Below are 20,803 nucleotides of genomic sequence, written 5' to 3'. Positions count from 1 at the left end.
GCTTCAGGCACTATTCTCAGAAGTTTGTAATCCACACAGTTACAAACGTGTTGATTGCCTTTACCAGTAATAGTTTAACAGAACAAAGAAAGTCATGGGAAATGGGCTGTACATCCTGGGAAGCCAAACAGGGATAGTTAGGGATGATTTAATCATGCATTTGACATCACAACTTATGTAAATGATTCTTTGGCAGTCACGCAAGTCTAGAAGCTTCCACAATATTGTATGTTATCTATAAAAGAAGGATCACTTCCTGTATACAATGAGATGCTGGTCAGTTTGTAAGACTAAGGGCACCCAGTACCCAGCATCTCCCGAGAACACTTATATTGATTAATAAAAATACATTATACTTTTACTGAGTCTAAGTGTTCTTGTGTCCCTGGCCAAAAGCATAGAATAAGTTTTATATTTTTGGCACCTGAACAGGGACTTGATAGCTGTGGCTATCTATGAAATTTTGAATTTTTTTTTTTGCTTTACATGTGGCTATCTATTGTGGGGTCTTGCATCTGATTCTGCAGGCAGGCTCAGATCCAACACTAATACTCGGACCAATCTTGTCCGAAGGCTGTTCCCAGATAAAGATTTCTGGATGTTTGATGTTTTTCCCAGATAAAGATTTCTGGATGAAGTTTTGTAGTTTTGTTTATTGCATAGTGATTCCTAGGAACAGAGGTTTCTGATTTCTGGATGACTGGTTATTAAAACAGTAGTACCTGGAAGAAAACAAAAGTAGTACCCGGAAGATGTGAGTACCCCCCATAGGAAGACAGATCTGTAAGTAGTTAATCATGCCTATATAATTAATTTGCAAATTAAATTTTCTAGCTAAATAAGTAAAAGATTTCTTTTTGGCCAATTGCAAATAACAGTGCACTATTTTTTTTTATTTTTATCATCTACTTTGGGGACGCCCATTGTAGACCATTCTATTTAAGGACTATTTATTAAGTGTGATTGTGAATTATTTGTCTGTATATTTGTTAATAAAATGTGTACTGGAAAAATAACAATAGTGTAAGTTGTAAGGATTATTAGAGGGACGTAAGGGAAGTGTTGGGAAAGTATAGTTTACATACTGGTTTTTTATTTATGTCTGATTGTTATGGCAGTTTCAGCACTTGAAAGAGCACTGGGAGCTGGAGAGTTAACTGGGTTGACAGGTAAACAGAAAGCAGGAGGATGTAAAGCTCCAGGCAACTCATATGGGTAATAGGACACAGTGGGGGAAAACTGATTTACCTGACTGGCTTTTGTTTAAAAGGTATACACAGACTATGGTGGAATTAAAGTTGTGGACAGTAAGTGAATTTAATTTAGTAGATTCTTTTAGAAAGTTTGGTTTCATCAGCTTTCTCTGGCTGGCTAACTTTGGATTTGGGTAGAAGCTCATAATATTGGGTTTGCAAACACTAAACTTAAAAGATTTTAGAGCAGACATAAAAGATATATTGCACTTTTTTTTCTTCCATTCGCTGACAGGGAGTCATCTAGTAGATAATAGAAAAGCTCATGGAAACCAACTCTTTTGCTAAATTGGTTTAAGTATGTGAAAGAACAGTCGTTAGATAAACATTTGCAAGTCTTTGATCTATGGTATAGACAAAGATTCTGTTTCTGATGATACTGAATAGAGTAAACTGCCCCACACTATGCTCCTGCTATGGCTGCTCTGAATTCCTATCTTTTCAGGTGACTGTAGTGCTGATATCCAGCTTTGCTGCATGCTTGTAGTCAGCTAGGTCAAATTACTTAGACACCTTAAAAGGCAGCCCTGCTAGTGGAAATAAATTGACATTAACTGCAGAAGACTCAGAAATCATACAGGATCTAGTACAGTCAGTACTGAATGCATCTAGTTTGGCTCTTGTTGAGTTAAGTTATGAGATTGATTTGTGGTTATATCATGGGTCTGAAGGATGGGCAGTGGCTGCTTCTCAGCATGACAATATAACCTCCATGGCTTATTTCTCTGGTACTTTGGTGTGATAGAACAGGGATTTTTCCCGATCTTTGTGCGGGTAACCCAAGAGAAGAAGGTCCCTTTTTATGAGAGCATTCCCTATGTCTTAGACCTTCACTCGAGCCCGAGGAAGAAGAGTCTAATAAAGCTGCTCTCTTTGTTGTTGACGCTGGATGTTTTGCCGGTCCCGGCGATAAGTGTGTTTCGGAAGAAGGGGCATAGGAGCCCGAGCCAGTTTTAATCGTTCTCGCTTTTCAGCCCTTTAGCGTTGTGCCCTTGGCGACATTCTTCCACAATACTTACAAGTCTCCTGTTTGTGGTCTGAGCCCAGACACACATAACAGGCTGAGTGATAGTCTGTAATTGACATCATTTTGCCGCAGGCGCATGGCTTGAACCCCAATGGCCTGGGCTTTTTCTGTCACTTTTTTCCATTTTTTCTTTTCATTTAAACTTTAATTTTTACTTGCTGAGGAGATCCAAAGCTCCGCTCATGGAAAAAACAGGCTGATTCAGCCCTGCTATAGATGGGAAAAGCAAGTTTGCTTACCGTAAATGGTAAACAGCCACGCACAAAGCCAAGATACCTTCATCTACTACTATATTACAGACTGAGGAGAATCTGCTTTTCCTGCGCGGGAACTCTCATGCAGCCGCACAGAGCTAAACTCTGTATAAAAGCTTTGAGAAGCTCTGCTTCCCGGGCCTTGACAGACAGCCCAAGACAGCATGGCTGATTCAGCCCTGCTATCGATGGGAAAAATGAAAACACACTAACAAATTAAAAGACAATTCATCAACAAAATATGCTGAAATAACTCTACTGAATGTCTGTATACAAGCAGTCTTAAGTGGACAGGTAGGACACTTTAAATGATAATATTAAAGCACCACTTTATATGATTTTAAACAATGTGTGGAATATGAGGAAGGATTTAGTAAGGCTTGAGGAATGGTCTAAAGAAGTGGTTCTCCAACCTGTCCTGAGTAACCCACCAGGCCAGGCGGGTTTTTAGAATCTACACAATGAATATGCATGAAATAAATTTGCATGCAACTAAGGCAACACATGCAAATCTATTTCATGTATATTCACTGTGGATATCCTGAAACTCGAACTAGCTGGGGTTACCCCTGTACAGGTCTGGGAACAACTGGTCTAGAGTTTAGCAACTAAAGATTTAATGCTAAAAAAAGGTAGGGCCATGCATTTCAGTTGCAAAATCCCTAAGGAGCAATATAGTTTAGGGGTGGATTTCTTTTGTGCACAAAACAATAGCTGGATCTGGAGATGAACGTGTGTGATGATCCTAATGAGGTCAAACAGGTAGATAATGGCAACAGCTAAAGCCAGAGGGATACATTGGTGCATAGAGAACATAAGAAGAGGAGAGAAGAATAGCAAGCAGAAAAAAGTAATGAGGCAATATTGCATCTCTGCAAGTCTCTAGTGAGACCTTATTCACAGTAAAGGGTACAATCCTGGAGACTGCACCTCTAAAGATAAAACTGGATGTAGTCAGTCTAGAGAGCAGCTACTAAAATGGTCAATGGTCTTCACAAAGCATATGGGGTCAGACAAAGATATAAACATGTATGCCCTAGAGGAAATGAGGAGATATGAAATATTTTAATGCTTCCAAGGAATAAATACAAAAAAGGCAAGCCTATCTCAACAGAAGAGGAGAATCTAGAACAAGAGGTCACAGATAAGCATGAAAAGGGGTAGACTTGCAAGAAATAAGGAAATATTTCTTAACAGAGAAAGTGGTAGATGCATAGAATTGCTTCACAGTGTAGCAGGTGGTGACAAGAACTATCAGAATTCAAGAAAACATGAGACAAGCACAGAGGATCTCTGAAGACCTCTCCCAAAAGGGAGGGCCTCTCAATCTGTACCAAGGATAGGTCTGGATGCACGTCTTCCATTGGTGCTGGTGGTGCACAGAATAACCCTCCCTGGCCCTAAATGTTATGATTGCTCTTATCTTCTAAATACAAATAGTGATGGTTTTCCAGCATAAAAAAAAAAAAAAAAACTTTTCTGAGGTATTCGATCAACGTGAATAATATGGTACTTGATATAGGTTTCTCCGATATCATCCAGCATGCAAACGAAAGCAATAAATCTGTAGTTCCTGAATCTTTCCCTTAAGGTCCCTTCTTTTTCCTTGTATGGAATGTCAAGCTGCCCTGAGCAAACTGGAAAGATTCCTCCTATTTAGGGATTCTCCAGAAAAGATCCATTTCTTGATCTTGACCTCTAATTTTCTCCTCTTTCATGTACCGTAAGGGAACACCAGGGTGGTGATTTTTTTCCTATTCTCTCCTTCCAATTATGGTACCAGTTGGATATCTACTCCTCCTTAGACCAATTGATGGATTGACATGGAATTCCTTGGACTGAGGGACACCTGGGTGAAAAGAAATAAACCATTGCAACAAACTTCAATGAGGGTTCTGTGGCAGCGATGGAGCATTCCTCTACTATATACTGCATGATCTTGCTACTAGGCCACAATCCTTAGTATGGATCCTAAAGGGGGACCCATCATATGTTTCTATATTAATAAGATGATGTATTAAAAAGGTTTCTGATTATAGTCAATTCTCTCCTGCTTGCTTTGTATCACTTGCCATTTGTCTTCAAAGCAGTAAAAACATATACCTGTTTCAAAAAGCTATATTGGTTTCCTAGCATCTTTACACTAATGAAAATGTCCAATTTAATTTCATATGATAGATACAGTGCTGATCATATACCCAATATTGTTGTATTGACATCTCTTAGTCCCAAATTCCTAGAACAGTTCTCTCTCTCTGAACCAAACGGATTATGGAATACTGACAATACACATTAAATACTTTACAATGTTCACTGGAACAAAGAATTGCCTATCCTGTATAATAGGCAAGCATGGCATCAGCTAGTCCGATCTTTAAGTCTTCTACAAACAATTCAGCATCAGAGACTATGTTCTCATTTATTTAAAATAATTATAGTCCACTTATAAAATGTTTGTTAATAACATGTCTCTATCAGCCATGTGTTAAGTGTCTGACAACCAAGTGAACCTGCTTGGTTTAGGATAAAAAAAACTATGATATGAGCCAATCATATTGTTCATCTTGCAACCCATTAATCTGCATTGACTAAGCAGAAAAATGCAATGTGAGGACTATAAAGGGAAGACAACAGAGGCCCAAAGAAGAAGGTCCTTAACATCATAAAAGGAGTTGCTAACACCAGAGATCCTCTAATACCAGATCCACTTACTGTGAAGGACTATCCTGCTAGGTAACTACAAGAATGCTGCCTTCCTGCTAACAAAACTCCTGACCATCTCTGCATTCCTGCTCCATGCACTGCTGTATACACTTGATCTCCTCTTAACCTCAAAGCAAGAGACAGAGGGAGACAGTGCCAGGTTTTCTGACTAACGGGCCGATTCAGTAAAGTCCGCTGGAGAGCAGACGAACGCCCGCTCTCCCGGTGAGCGCACCGGCCCCTCGCCGGTGCACGCGATGCAGTATTTAAATTAGGTGGCGCAGTAGAAACGGGGAAAAGGAGGCGCATGGGACACTAGCGCATCCCTAGCACCTCCTTTTTGACAGGAGTGGTGGCTGTCAGCAGGTTTGACAGCCGACGCTCAATTTTGCCGGCGTCGGTTCTCGAGCCCGCTGACAGCCACGGGCTCGGAAACCGGACGCCGGCAAAATTGAGCGTCTGGTTTTCAGCCCGACAGCCGCAGGCCGAATTCAAATATTTTTTTTCTCTTCGGGACCTCCGACTTAATATCGCTATGATATTAAGTCGGAGGGTGCACAGAAAAGCAGTTTTTACTGCTTTTCTGTGCACTTTCCCGGCACCGGAAGAAATTAGTGCGGCTTGGCTGCACATTTTACTTTCTGTATCCCACGCGCATACCTAATAGCGCCCTCAACATGCATTTGCATGTTGAGGGCGCTATTAGGTGCCGCGGGTTGGACGCGCGTTTTCCTCCCCTTACTGAATAAGGGGTAAGGGAAAACGCGCGTCCAATAGCAGGCTAACAGTACGCTCCGGAGCGCACTGTACTGTATCGGCCTGTAAGAGATGAAATACTCCTACTTTCCACAAAGGTTTGAAAGACTAATTATCATAAGAATTAGAGAACTTATCTTATGGTTTCCTTATATTATGTTCTTTGTAGCAGAGAACTCTCTTTCATGTTGTTTTACCCTTCTGTTGAACTATGTTTACCTTGTATTGTATAGAAACACTTGGAACTTCCAATTATATAAACTACAGCGTTTAATAAATTTAATGATCACTCAATTTCTTTAAAATAAGAATCCTTATTCTGATGATGTCTCAAGACAGAGGTTTTAATGAGGGTTTTTATCAATTAAACATGGCAGATTCATATAGTAATTGAACACACAAATATATAATCACATGTTCCACAATGTTTATATAGACCCTTAAATCGCCTAAAGTCTTGCACAGTTCAAAGCCATTTTATATTTCATTTCTGGAGTACGTGAACATTAAATATCCTAAGCAAAAGCCAATGGTTATCGGACAGATCCTATCAATTGCTCTCTACTTCCTTCTCTAACCAAAGATTGTAAAGAGAGCTCTGCATTTTAATATTATCATTGTTTAAAAATAAAAAAAAGAAAAAGAATGTGTGAACATGTCATAGTAATACAGTAGATCAGGGGTGGTCAGCTCCAGTATTCAAGAGCCACAAACAGGCCTAGGTTTATCAATACCCACAAAAAATATGCATGAGATAGATTTCCACACATTGCCTCCACTACATGCAAATCTCTGGTGCATATTCATTGTTAATATCCTAAAAACCAGGCCTTTGTGGCTCTTGATGACCGGAGTTGGACACCCTTTTAATAGGTGATAGAAGAAAATAATTGACCACCCTTCCAATCTGATCAGTTATTTAGATTTAGATTCTGCTTTTCACACTTTTTTCAGTGCTTCAAAGTGGATTACATTCAGGTACTGTAGGTATTTCCCTATCCCCAGAGGGCTTACAATCTAATTTGTATTCCCATTAACACTGCCAGCTATAGAGCATAACCTCTTGCTAGATATTCTTTAGCCAAAACAGTCCTTCCTCCTTAGTACTCCACCCTCTTGTGTAGATGATCATCAAGGTCCTCTTTAGTTCACACACAGCACCCATCCCCTCTCATGTCTAATACTAGAACTTTGTAATAATCTATATCAATACTAATGTGGCTGTTGCCTGAACATCCAGCCTCCTAGATCCCCATTGTCTTTACACACGACACAATATTTATTTTATTATTTGTTTTATAGACAGTCATTCGGAAATACCATCAAAACGGTTTACATATTGTAAAATAATAAAAAGGTACATAAAATCAGAAATTATAACTTACATGATTAAAGCATAGTAGTGCAATAAAAAGAATGGGCTAAAAGAATAAATACATATGTGAAATTCATAAAATCAAAAAGTTACAATTTACTTAAGTTTCCTTCTTTGTAAAGAAAGTCATACTTGGTTAAATAAAATTCATTACGTGAATTTCTGTATAATAAATGGTGAAATTTAGTCTTACCTATTCATTTCCTTTCCTTTAGTCCTGCTACACTCATCCAAACTAGTTGATTATGTCTGCCTACTAGCAGAAGGAGACAGAGGATGCACCCCTTTTCAGTGACATCATCAATACTTGGTATATAGGCTTATTTAAAAGGAATGGCAAATACCAACTGCCCCAAAACACAATTAACTTCAGAAACAATAGAGACTTCATAAACAGGAAGGACAGAGATAACTCTCCTGTCTGTTTGTCCTGCATAGAACGCAAATGCTGCTCAGCAGGTACCATATCCTGTTTCAGTGTACTGCATTGCATGCCATCTTTTGCTGGGGGGGAAATATTGATCAATGCTAGTGCCACACCAGCCTATATACCAAATGATGATCTCACTGAAAAGGGGTGTGTCCTCCGCCTCCATCTGCTAGTGGGCAGGCTTAACTCAGTCTGGACTGTTGTAGCAGGATAAGGAAATATCATTAAACATTAGAGAATTTTTCCTTACAAGAAATTAGTAAAAAAAAAAAAAAAAAAATTGAATCAGCTTATGATTACAGGCACTATCCAATGGAAAGGCAGATTTAAAAATACTTGGTGACATCATAAGATATTCTAACCTCCCTGAGATTTCAACTGAACTGGCCTGTATCCCTATAGGGTAAGGGTTCTTAACCCAGTCCTGGGTATATATCTAGCCAGTCAGGTTTTCAGGACATCCACTACGAATATACATGAGGTAGTGCATACAAATCTACCTCATGCATATTCATTGTGGATATGCTGAAAACCTGACTGGCTAGGCGAGTCATGAGGACTGGGCTGAGAACCCCTGCCCTATAGGAAACAAAAACAAAAGGGGATTTTAAGTGTCAGGATCATGTGAAAAGTGTGAGCCATGGGTCACTGGATGCTCTGTTGTCTGTGGCAGAAATGTGAAGGGAATTGGATAAATGAACACAAGAATATAAATGTCATACTGGGTCAGACCAAGGTCCATCAAGCCCAGCATCCTATCTCTGACAGTGACCAATCTGGATCACAAGTACCCGACAGATTCCAAAAAGAGGATATATTTCCTGTTACTTCCAGGATAGCAATGGCTTTCCCAAGTCTACATCACAAATAATGTTTTGTGGACACTTCTCTCCAGGAATTGGTCCAAACCGCTTTTTAACCTTGCTATGCTAGTCACCTTGACCATGTCCTCTGGCATCAGATTCCACAGCTTGATTGCACTGAGTGAAAGTACCTTCTACTATTTGTTTTAAATCTGCTGGTTGTTAGTTTCATCTTGTTCTTTTGTTTTAGTATTATTTGAAAGGATAAATAAATGTTTTGCTTTTGTTGTTAAAAAACAAAACACTGACATAATTCAGAATAAAAATAAATTAAAAATGAAAAGGAAGGTCCCCACTCAAAAATTATTGAAAGCTGTATAGATAAGACACACAAGTATGTGACTTTATAAGAACAGTTACCTTATAGGAAACAAGACTAAAAATGAGTAAGCTGAAAACAGATCTGTTTATCAGTGTACTTAAATTAGGCTAACAAATTCTGAACTGCATGTAAATAGGCTTATTTACTTACTCTGCTGCACTATCACTTTAATTGTGTTAAATGTAAATATTGCATTGTTTAACCTCTCCCCTCTTCCAGTTCCAAGTTAATTTTCCCTGTTATATTGTAACTTTCTCACACCTTTTAATTGATTCTCTGTATTTAAAGTTCAAATTTGTATTGGAAATATTTATTACGTTACGCTATACTTTGCACACATTGTTATTTGTAAACCGGGTTGATGTGATCCCTATCATGAAACTCGGTATAACAAAAATAATAAATAAATAAATAAATGTATTTTATGCAAATAAGCCTCAATATTGATATGGATAACCTGAAAACCTGACCTATTTGGAACACTCAAGAATCTCAGCTCATCATCTCTGAATAACACATAACTCACTAAACAGTTTATATATATTTTTTTAAAAAACCCAACTTATATTACATATGAAGCAAACAGTGGCTCCTACTTTCTAAGTCTCATTTTCACGACATTTAGCTGAATCTAAGGGGCCACAATCAGAGAAGGGGAAATTATAGACATTCAAATACCTCAAAGGTAGAAATAATGCACAAAAAAATAAGTTTTTTGTTTAAATGTACAGATGATTAGTTGGATAAAATAATGGTAAACCCAACAGGTCATAAAATTACCAGAAAATTACAGAATTTGGCAGGAAATGACTGTAAACCTTGGCAGCATCAGTCACAGAAAGAGAGCACTATCCAAAGTTTACCATACGTCTGACATGATTAATAGTTAGGGGGAAAACATAAAAAGGAGTTTTAAATCATTCCTATTACACGTCTTGAAAAATAATTTAAAAAAACAAACAAACCAGGGTTAAAATAATTGATCAAGAGAGGGATGCAGTAAGGAGGAGGCATCCCTGCAAGAATAGTTACAGTATCCAAGAGAAGAGCTCAATGAATGGACAGGGAGCTCCATTATTCGGCCACCGCATATTTACCCCTTCTACAGAGAGCAAGGAGCGAAGGACAATCGAGCCCGCTGCCTCTGCTGCTGTATTTTGCTGGGCGTCAGGTTATCTGCCCTCTGTCCTTATAATACTAACCCCCGGCTGGCTGCGGGGACGAACACAAAGGAAAGCGGCCTTCCTCTCCCAGCTCAACCCGCGCTGCAACCACCAGGAGGAGCGAACGGCACTCTACCCGGAACTCACCGTCCGTCGCCGCCGCTGCCCCCTCCAGCCCAGGAGCCGCTGCCGCTGCCACAGAGCCGCCGCCACCGCTGCGTCCGTCGGTGGCCCCCAACGCGGCCACTGCCCGAAGAGCCCCCGGCTGCCGCCGCTACCGAAGAGCCCAGTGGGACAGACGGTGCTGCTAGGCTCCTCCTCCCTCCCCAGCTCGCTCTGCCACTGCTCGCACACAACCTCGCGCCCGTGTGCGCGCCCCGAGGATCCGGTGGCACTAGCGCCTCGGAAGCGTCCTCCCGCCCTCCCCCTTCCTTGAAGGCCCAACCAACGCACGACTGCAGACTGAGTCAAGGCGGCGGGGCGGGGCCCCCCCCTCACTTAACTGGGAAGTGAGGGGTTGGCTTCGCGACAGCGCGGCGCTTTACGGTCGTCTCTTTCTTTCTCCCTCCACGTGGTGCTGGAGCGGTCGTGGCAGCCATGAAGCGGCCCAGTGAGTATGGGTATTACTTTTTGTTACGGGAATGCGGCTTTGCTGGGTCTGTCCGCTGCCAGCGGGACGGAATGGGGATTGAGAAGTGACAAGCTAAGGGTTGTTAGGGTCGGAGGGAGCCCATCCCTATTCATGACCAATACTAGTCCTTGACTTTGGTTTGCTTGGGCCTTCCTCACCCTGCGAGAGAGTAAGAGAGAGAGAGAGAAGGGTTTGTAGCCCGTCCATGCACTTATTTTGTGAACGCGTGTGCGCTGCTGTCGCTTTCTCGTTTGGAAGATGATTTTTTGCTGGCTATCTGGTATTCTTTGGATGAGAGGATGATTCTTTCACCGTTTCTGTGAGGTTCTATTTCTCCTTTACAGAACTAAGAAAAGGGAGTAAGCGCATGTCCTGCAGCAAGCGATATAAAATCCAGAAAAAGGTAAGGTATTAAGTGTTCACTTTTGAACTGAATGGTTGTTGAATTTCTCTTCGGGCAGATAGAGCGAAATTTAAAGAGATCGGATCGGACGGGTTTCATACTCCTGGCTAATACCGTAACAGCTCTAAGGCAACAAAAGGGATGTGTCAATTAAACACCAAATAGTCGCAACCGTGGCATGAGAATTCGAATTTAAAAACTGCATGTTCATAATTTTAGTAGCCGTAGGAAAACCCGTGTTCTCAGTTGGTTATGGTACTTTTTTATTGGACCAAGATAAAAATGATCCAAAGAAGATGCCGAAAAAAAAATTTTGAGATCATACACAAGTATTTATTGTATTCCACCTTATTCTGTTATCCATAAAGGTGGTTAATGAAGATTTAAAACAGTACATTTCAGTTGACAGTAAAAAGAGACCAGTGTGGTCTAAATTTTATATTTAATACTCTCTTTGAATAATTGTGTTGGTCCAATTGAAGGTATTACAAACAACAAATATAAATTTGAAAAGAACCTTGCCATATAGGTGTAAACAAGTAATAAAAACTTTTTCAAGTATATTTAAAATAAAAAGCCTGTGAGGAAGTCCTCTAGATGACAGAGGAGAAAAAGGGGTAGTTAGGGAGGACAAGGCAATAGCTGAAAAACTAAATGAATTCTTTCTTTGTCTTTGCTGAGGAGGATGTTGGGGGTCATAGCTATACCTGAAACATTTTTTGATGGTGATGAGAGACTAGATGGAATTACTATGAAACTGGAGGATGTAATAACTCAGATTGACAGGCTAAAGATTAACATAATCACATGGACTTGGATGATAATCACCCCAGAGTTCTGTAGGAACTAAAAAATGAAATTGCAGACCTGTTTCTAGTGATTTGCACCCTATCATTTAAAAGCAGCCACAGAACCAGAAGACTGGAGGGTGGACAATGTGACACCAATTTTTTAAAAGGGTTCCAAGTTTGATCCGGGAAATTATAGACTGATGAGCCTGACTTTGCTGCCTGCAAATGATTGAGACTATTCCTATAGTCAAAATTACTGATCACATAAATAGACCTAGTTTAATTGGCTAGTCTTTCTTTAACAATTTACTAGATTTTTGGGGGGTTATAAATAAACCTGCAGATAAAGGTGAGCCAATTGATATAGTTTATTTGGATTTTCAGAAAGCATTTGACAAAGTCCCTCATAAGAGACTTCTCAGGTCTTGGGGTATAGGATTGAGACAGTGGATTTTATCCATCTGCCTATTATGGATTGGTAGATGAATAAAAGGGAAGCGGGGGGGGGAGGACTAATGAATGGAGAAAGATTGTTAATGGAATGCCCCAGGGGTCTGTATTGGGACCTGTGCTATTTAGCATATTCATAAATGATCTGAAGAAAGGAATAATGAGTGAGGTGACCAAATTTGCAGACAATACAAAATTGTTTGTTTGAGTTAGTAAAACAGGAGCAGATTGTGAGACTAGGAGATTGGACATCTAAATGGCAGATGCAATTTAATGTGGAGAATTGCAAAGTTATGCATGTAGGAAAAAATAAGTCCAACTGCAGGTTCACGATGCTGGATTCTGTGTTAGGAGTCACCACCCAGGAAAAACTAAATTAATTCTTTGAATCCTTGTGGACAATGCCATGACATAGCTTGTATGCAGTGGCTGTCAAAAATGCAGCTAGAATGTTAGGAATTATTTGGAAAGGAATAGAGTCCAAAAATGAGAATATCATAATGTGACTATATCTTCAGTATTGTATGCAGTTCTGGTTGCCCTATCTGAAAAGGTACAGAGAAGGGCAACCAAAATGATAAAGGGGGTGGAAAAGCTCCCTTAAGGAGAGAGGCTAAACAGATTTGCTCTTTAGCTTGGAAGAAGACTACTGAGAAGGGTATATGATTGACATTTATAAAATCATGAGTCAGGTGGAATGGGTAAACAGAGAGTGGTTATTTTACCTTTTCAAACACTAGGACTAGGGCATGCTCCAGGAAACTAGCAACCGGTAAATTTAAAACAAATAGTCGGAAGTATTTTCTCACTCAGTGCAATTAATCTATGGAATCTTGTTGCCTGTGGACTTGGTCAAGGCAATTTAACAGAAGGGGTTCAAAAGAGGACTGAACAATTTGGTGAAGGAGAAGTCTAGTACCAGTTATTAGCCAGGCAGACATGGCAAAGATATAACTTATCTCTTGGAGTGAAATATAAGAAATAGGTCAACTGTTGGGGATCTGCTGAGTACTTGTGACCTGGACTGGCCACTTGGAGATCGGACGCTGGGCTCGATGGACCTTGGTCTGACCCAATATGGCACTTATGTTCCTCTTTTTTTTTTTTATGTTCTCTGTATTAGTTATATCATTTACATCTTCTTAACATTAATGGAGGTCTTATTGTTCATAACCATCCATACCTTACATTTGAATGATATGAACTATTTTGAATATGGACTAGAAAGAAAAGCTGTCAAGTTTTAGGTAATACCTTTTTATTGGCCTGACTTAATATCTAATGTTTGGGTAGTTGCCAGGTACTTGTGACTTGGATTGGCCACTGTTGGACACAGGATTCTGGGCTTGATGGACCCTTGGCCTGACCCAGTATGGCATATCTTATGTTCTTATGTAATATATTTTTGACTTGCTTATGAGAGGTAGCATCTACAATTTGTTAAACCTTTTATTTCTGTTTTTTGGGCCTGATTCACTCTGTCTATAGGGGGGAAAAAGCTTAGTGAATCAGGTCTTTGGTGGACTAACATGGCAGCCATACTACTTTATTTAAGAACATGTAGGAAAATGTAAAAGGATTGTTTATAAATATTTTAGAATAGTGTTTCAACTACAACCAAATGTTAGAAAGTGAAGACTCCCAAAGAGTTATCAATAAAATCTTCAAAAGAGAAGTATATTTTAATATATTTTATTTTTTCCTCATTTTTGGAGATTCTCCCAGCTGATGTGCTCTTGGCTACACTGACTCACTTGGTGGCCTTAAGGAGCACTGTTTTTCAGGAAGTCCATCAAACTAAGATTATTCTGGCATTAGAAGGCTGGTGACATGGAGCTGAGTTTTGTATGCTAAACGCATAGATCAAGAAGAAAATACAGCCGAATTTTAAATCGGCCATATGCACACCATATGCATTTTCAAAAGGACCTGGCCACACGTGTAACTGCTGATATGCGCACAATGCCGGGCCCTTAAAAAAGGATGGGCTGACGGGCGGGATGGGGGCTGGCCTGGACAGCGGCCATTAGCTGCTGTCCTGGGCATGCGTGTGCCAGCAGTTGGCCAGCGCGTGCAAGTTGCTTCTGCTCCAGTGGAGCAATACGTAAAAAAAAAACAAATAAAAAATCTTTTACTTAGGTAGGGGTCAGGGTGGAGAGGGGAAAGGATAGGAAGGTTAGGCAGGGGAGTAAGGAAGTTCCTTCCCAGTCCGTTCCTTAATTGGAGCGGACTGGGAGGGAATGGGGGAAGGCCTGATTGCGTCGCCGTGTGTAACTTACTAAAATCCGCCCCCCCCCCCCCGAGCGTGGCCCAAGGATTTTATTTCATGCATGCATGTTATAAAATCCGCACGTCCGTATGCGCGCGCCGGGAACCACACCTTTTAAAATTTACCCCATAGTGTTTACCACCCATGAGAGGATATCAATAGCGGTTGGTTGATTTAGGGTGGTAGTAATGTCTTGATTCCTTTGTTCTCAGGTTCGAGAGCACAACCGAAAGCTCAGGAAGGAAGCAAAAAAAACCAGACACAAAAAGCCAAAGAAAGATATTGGTATTCCTAATGAAGCTCCATTCAAGGAAGAAATTCTTCGGGAAGCAGAACAAAGGAAACAAAGGGTAAAATACCAGTTACCTGCTGCGGAGGCATCAAAACTTGTGGAACTGTCCTAAAATGTAATAGACATGTGTAAACTGCTAGTCCTACTGTGGCTTATTTCTATAGTGCTACAGACATGCAGTGGACAGATAAATATAAGAGTCAGCCCCTGCCCCTTAGTAACTACAGTTTAGTTAAGACAGACAAGACAAATAAGTGTTTGGGACGTCTCAAAGGTTGATTAATAGATATGGTTTAATTGAGGTCAGAGACTGTTCCAGCTATGTGGATAAAAGTGCAAGCAATATGGTTTTTATCCCACAAATAATCTATATAAAAAAAGGCAGGAAATAGGGTTGGTGAGCCGCCTAAGACCATGTTTCCTCCTTCCTGCAAGCCAGGCATTTTAGATCTGTTAATGCACTAAATACACAGATATTCAATTCAAGATTAGACTAGAATAAAACAGTACAAAACCAAAGCAACAATCAGAAATTAGTAATTCTAGCTATCTGGAATTATCTGGGTAGAGGTCAAAACCAAACTTTTTTTTTTTCCTCCCAGAATCTTCATCTGCTGCATTGCAGCATTTAAGTAATATTTACAGCTTAACTAAAAGTATTTTAGTTAAAGGGAATGGGTTACAATGTTTTAATTGTAGCTTTAAAACTGTTTGAGCCAGGTCTTCTGTCTGAGGTAGTAAGGGAGACAAGTCAGCATATCCTGACAATGATGCACATGGGCTGGTAGGGCAACAAGATAACTATTGCTATTGTAGGGAGACCTCCGTGAGCACCTAAATAATACTGAAATACAAATACCAGTTTTTCTTCTTGGAATTGCTTGAGCAATCCAATTGAGAAGATGGAAAGCATACCCCTCAGTTGTCCAGAGAAGCCCAGTCCACTTCCAGCTTTTGAGGCCCATAGCCATAATGATGGCTTTTTACCAAACCACAAATATGGGCTTAAACTTGCAGATCTAAGCGGAGTGTGTCACATTTTTGGTCCGATAAGGATGCACATAAAAACAAGATGTGCAACTCACCAGATTCCAAAAAATGAACAAGTATTTAAATTTGCATCCACTTATGAGCTTCAAGTCCTGGCCAAATGGCCCACTTATGCCTATCCCCCCCCCCCCCCCCCCCCCCCCCCCCCCCCCCCGCCCACATTGACCCTGAAGGGAAAACAACCCCACTAATTTATTTACTACTTGTAGTCTTTGTTCATTTTTTCCAATCATGATTGCTCCCAGGAGCTCGGGAGATGCTTAGCGGAATTGAAATGGATCTTAAAAACAAGAGTGGTATAATAAATTTGGAAAACTTATGTGCCGGAATATTTTTTTTCTTTACTTCATCACTTTTTCACTCTTCTGTTGCTATTTTGCTTTTTATTTTGTTTATATTTTATTCTTTTATTCTTTGAATTTTTTTTAATTTTTTATTTTTTTTGCTTTTCTGAATTTTAGGCATCCAGGTGACTTGGCTCCAGAGATTTTTGCAGCCTTGGTTAAAAGTTGAGTTTTTTTGATTAATACAAGATGGTTATTACTATTTTTTTGGTTTAACACTCATCCACAATGATTATTTGCTTAGTATATTTACCTTACAGTAATTCCATCCACAATTTTAGTTACATGGTGGTTAGTTCACTAGGTAGGTGGATGGGACTAGTGGAAATGTTTCACATCCCAGTGTTAAAAAAAAAAAAAGAGGCCATTCCCTGTACGTACCAGAATCAGTCCAGACAGTGGGTTGTGCTTCCCTTCCAGCAGATGGAGACAGAGAAAAACTTGGAGTGCCCTCTGCATCCCTCCAGTATTTCTCTGTCTCCAGCAGGTGAAGGTGGCAGAACCTGCAGTTCCCCCAGTATCGTTAGAGGATAGATTAAGTTTTCTCCTCTATCTAATTTCTTGCTATTTTTGTTTCTCTATTTTGGATGGATCAAGTTTAAAAAAAAAAAAAAAAAATTTAAAAACAGGCTTAATATTTCTTAGTGCTTAGTCACTCTAAAACTTGCAGGCAGAACTGGTAGCAGTGTAACTTAATACTGGTCAGGTTCTTGTGGTAAGTTCTGTGCATTTTCCTTTACAGGTTTTGCTGTCTTACAGGGGTGAAAGTTGGTGGTCCAATCTCTCCCCCTTCGCAACGATACGCTGCCCTGAGATGCTGCGTTCCTCAAGGCAGCGCTTGCAGAGAGGAGACATACCTCTGCTTTAAAAAAAAAAAAAAAAAAAAAAAAAAAAAAGGATTCAGGTAGTTGTTGTTTCTCTGAGCGGAGGTTTTCTATTTCTCTTGCCTGCTCCCGACAGCCTTCGGTGGTGGTCCTTGGTTAGCTGCTCGGCTTCCTCCTCCGCGCCGCAATCCTCGCAATGCAGTGCCTGTGGAGAGCCCAGGACGCGGTTCTCCTGCAAAGGCATATGTTCAAGATGCCTCCCTCGAGGCCGGCTGGACGTTCCATATTGTGCTTTCAAGTGCGACTGCTCGCTGGGGGCGGTCGTCCCCGCTCCCGTCTAGCGCGGGAACAGTGGCCATTTTGTTTTCAGAGCCGGCTGCTCCAACGCAGCCAAATGAGGATTCAGATTCTGGATTTTCTCCTTCTCCGATTTTAATTCCAGTTAACCCCCCGGACCAGGGGGCAAATTCAGGAGACCTTCCTAACATTCCTCCCTACTCCCTCCAGACATTTTTCAGCTCATTTTCGTCTTTTGCTGCACAATACTTACTTGGCCAATTTAAGTCAGCAACAGGGTCCAGCTCCAGGCCCCCCTCCTCCCAAAGTGATCAGGTTGGCAGATCCCTTTGATACTGCAGGGGTCTCTCAGGGGTCCTCCCGAGTTCGGGTGGTCCCCCATCCTGTTCTCCCTGATCCTTCTCCTCAGGATCCTCGTACTTTACCTGATCCAGACATTCAAATGGAAGGAGGTGACCCAAGAGTTTTATGCCTCTTTCAAAAGGATGAGCTAGACCCTCTCATCCCCCAATTCCTAGTGGAGTTGGATATTGATGCTCCACAGGATCCTCCAAGTACCAGTGCTGGGACTAAAAAGGGGGACCCCGTCCTTGCCTACCTGCGCCCACCTGCAAAAACATTTCCTTTTCTTCCTATGCTTCTACAATTGTCCAGAAAATGGGATTCTCCTGAGGCTAGTCTGTGGGTCGGCAGGGCTATGGACAAGCTCTACCCTCTCCCGGAAGAGTACCTAGATCTCCTTATGGTCCCCAAGGTGGACGTGGCAGTGTCGGCAGTCACAAAAAGGACTACCATTCCTGTGACTGGTGGGGTCTCTCTGCGAGACCAACAGGAGCAGAAGCTCGAAGTATACCTTAAGAGGATCTTTGAGGTATCTGCCTTGGGAGTCGGAGCTGCAGTTTGTAGCTCTCTCATGTAATGGTTCGACACATCGGTCGGCAAGGTCTTTCTCATGCAGGAGCGAATCGACAAGTTAATAGTGCAGATCCAGTGGCTGTTATCTCTACCGCTACCCTGGGTTTGGGATTAATTGTAGGTGCTTGGTTCTATGGCATCTACTCTAGAGTTAGTCCCTTGGGCCTTTGCTCATATGAGACCTTTACAGAGGGCATTACTTTCTCGTTAGGACCCGAAGTTGGAAGAGTTCCAGATCCGATTGCCGCTCTTGGAACCTGCCAGGTCCAGTCTCCATTGGTGGTTGATTCCAGCCCACATGCAGCGCGGGATGGACCTGGAGGAACCCCAGTGGGTGATCGTGACGACACGCCAGCATCTCCGGCTGGGGTGCGGTTTGCCAATCGAGGGCAGCATAGGGCTGATGGACAGAGCAGCAGGCAAAATTGTCCATAAATTGCTTGGAAACCAGGGCAGTACGTCCGGCGTTGCGCAGTTTTCTCCCCCTGGTGAGCCGTCGATCAGTGCGCGTATTGGCCGACATTGCAACAACGGTGGCTTACATCAATCGTCGGGGGGGACCAGAAGTCATCCAGTGGCATTGGAGGCCGACCGGCTAATGCTCTGGGCGGAGCGCCATCTGGTCCGTCTAGCAGCTTCTCACATAGCCGGGGTCGACAACGTTCAGGCGGATTTTCTGTCGCCATCATCTAGATCCCAGAGAGTGGGAACTTTCCGAGGAGGCGATGCATCTCGTGACTCGTCGGTGGTGTGTTCCTCGCCTGGACCTGATGGCGACTCAGAGAAATGCAAAGGCGGCTCACTTCTTCATTCGCAGAAGGGAACACGGGGCGGAAGGTGTCAACGCTCTGGTCCTGCTGTGGCTTCACTACGTTCCGCTTTACGTCTTTCCTCCCTGGCCGTTGGTGGGCAAAGTCTTGCGAAGGATAGAGGCTCACACAGGCTCAGTTGTTCTCGTGGCTCTGGAGTGGCCACAGCGGCCGTGGTTTGCAGATCTGATCAACTTAGCTGTGGACAGTCATCTTCGGTTTAGGTCATCTTTCTCCTGGGTAGAATTCTTCAAAGGCCTACATACCTTTGTCCTCATGCAACCAGCGCCCCCAATGACACAACCACAGCCTCCCCCAGAGGACCCTAACATCCCGGGACCCTCTAAACCCAGAGAAGTGCCCATCCCGCCTCAAAGCCCCAACATAAGGGACACTGACACCTCGGATGAGGATCAAGATTCCCTGGAGGAAGGGGAAACCCTCCAGGAACGGAACCTTACCAAACCATGAGGCGGTTCTTTGCCAAAGACAAATTATCAGACCTCGTGGCTCACAGCCTGAAAGAGCTCGCTAACCCAGGCACGAGTGCCACAAGAGAACCGAAGACGAACACCCTCCTTGAGGGACTCCATCAGGCCTCCCGCCATTTCCCTTTGCTGCAAGCCGTTCAACAGCTGATTGACCTGGAATGGGAGGCTCCGGAGGCCACGTTCAAGGGGGGCGGACCCTGGCAGCCCTATACCCCTGGACCCCACTGCCAAAGGTCTCCTGGCATTCCCCAAAGTGGATGCCATGGTCTGCGCAGTCTCAAAGCGCACTACCATCCCAGTCGAGGGAGGAGCGGCACTCAAGGATGCCCAGGACAGACGTCTGGAATCCATCCTCAAATAGTCATTCGACGTATCATCTATGTCACTACAGATCGCGGCCTGCTGTGCCGTGGTGACACGCGCCTGCTTATCAAAGACCAGGAACGCCACCACACCCATCGAAGTACTAAAACCAGCAGTATCATTCCTCTCGGATGTGACCTCTGACCTGGTGCGCACCGCAGCCAGAGGCGATTCATCAGTTGTGGCAGCCAGAAGGCAACTCTCGCTCCGAAGCTGGTCAGCCGACGTGACATCCAAGATGAGACTCGCGAGAATGCCTTTTAAAGGAACCCTCCTGTTCGGAAGCAAACTGGAAAAGTTAGCCGATAAATGCGGTGAATCCCCAGTACCGCGGTTACCAGAGGACAAGAACAAGAGAAGCCAGCGCCCCTCCCCCCGAATATCTAGGGGCAGGGGATCACAGCGCTTCAAACCGTACAAAAGTACATATTAAGCATCTCGCCCCGCAGGCAGGGCCAGTCCTTTCGGATCAAACACAGCAAGAGGAGAACCGGCGCAGGTCCAGGCCCCAGCCGCATCCCAAAATGAAGATCAGCCGACCCATCCACAGGAAGAAGCCATTGGGGGCAGACTTGCCCTGTTCTACCAAAGATGGGTTGAGATAACTTAGGACAAGTGGGTCCTAACCATCATTCGAGAGGGATATTATCTGGACTTCCACAACATTCCTCTGGACAAATTTGTGAAATCTCCCTTCCAAGAGGACGGCAGTGGAAACCACACTGACC

General features: G+C 42.5%; 2 protein-coding genes across 8 annotated transcripts in view; one reads left to right on the top strand and one right to left on the bottom strand.

The window, feature by feature from the left end:
- PBRM1 (polybromo 1) overlaps positions 1-10,557 on the bottom strand; it is a 355,730-nt gene extending 345,173 nt beyond the window's left edge. For 5 of the 6 annotated variants that reach the window (XM_029599445.1, XM_029599446.1, XM_029599447.1 and 2 more), the window contains exon 1: positions 10,294-10,418. The gene's annotated coding sequence lies outside the window, so the exon portion shown is untranslated. Of the gene's footprint in view, positions 1-10,293 lie in introns of all 6 variants that reach the window. The other variant, XM_029599448.1, reaches the window with a different exon arrangement.
- A 50-nt stretch (positions 10,558-10,607) lies between these two features.
- The window catches only part of GNL3 (G protein nucleolar 3), an 88,159-nt gene continuing 77,963 nt past the window's right edge, over positions 10,608-20,803 (top strand). The window contains exons 1-3 of one of the 2 annotated variants that reach the window (XM_029599453.1): positions 10,608-10,756; positions 11,122-11,180; positions 14,903-15,040. In XM_029599453.1, the coding sequence (XP_029455313.1) occupies positions 10,744-10,756; positions 11,122-11,180; positions 14,903-15,040 (210 nt within the window). In that variant the 5' untranslated portion in view covers positions 10,608-10,743. The remainder of the gene's footprint in view (positions 10,757-11,121; positions 11,181-14,902; positions 15,041-20,803) is intronic. The other variant, XM_029599451.1, reaches the window with a different exon arrangement.

This window comes from Rhinatrema bivittatum, chromosome 4 (assembly GCF_901001135.1).
Source record: "Rhinatrema bivittatum chromosome 4, aRhiBiv1.1, whole genome shotgun sequence".
Classification (NCBI taxonomy): domain Eukaryota; kingdom Metazoa; phylum Chordata; class Amphibia; order Gymnophiona; family Rhinatrematidae; genus Rhinatrema; species Rhinatrema bivittatum.
Note: the sequence above shows the minus strand (reverse complement) of the source record. Positions and strands in the feature narration are given on the sequence as shown.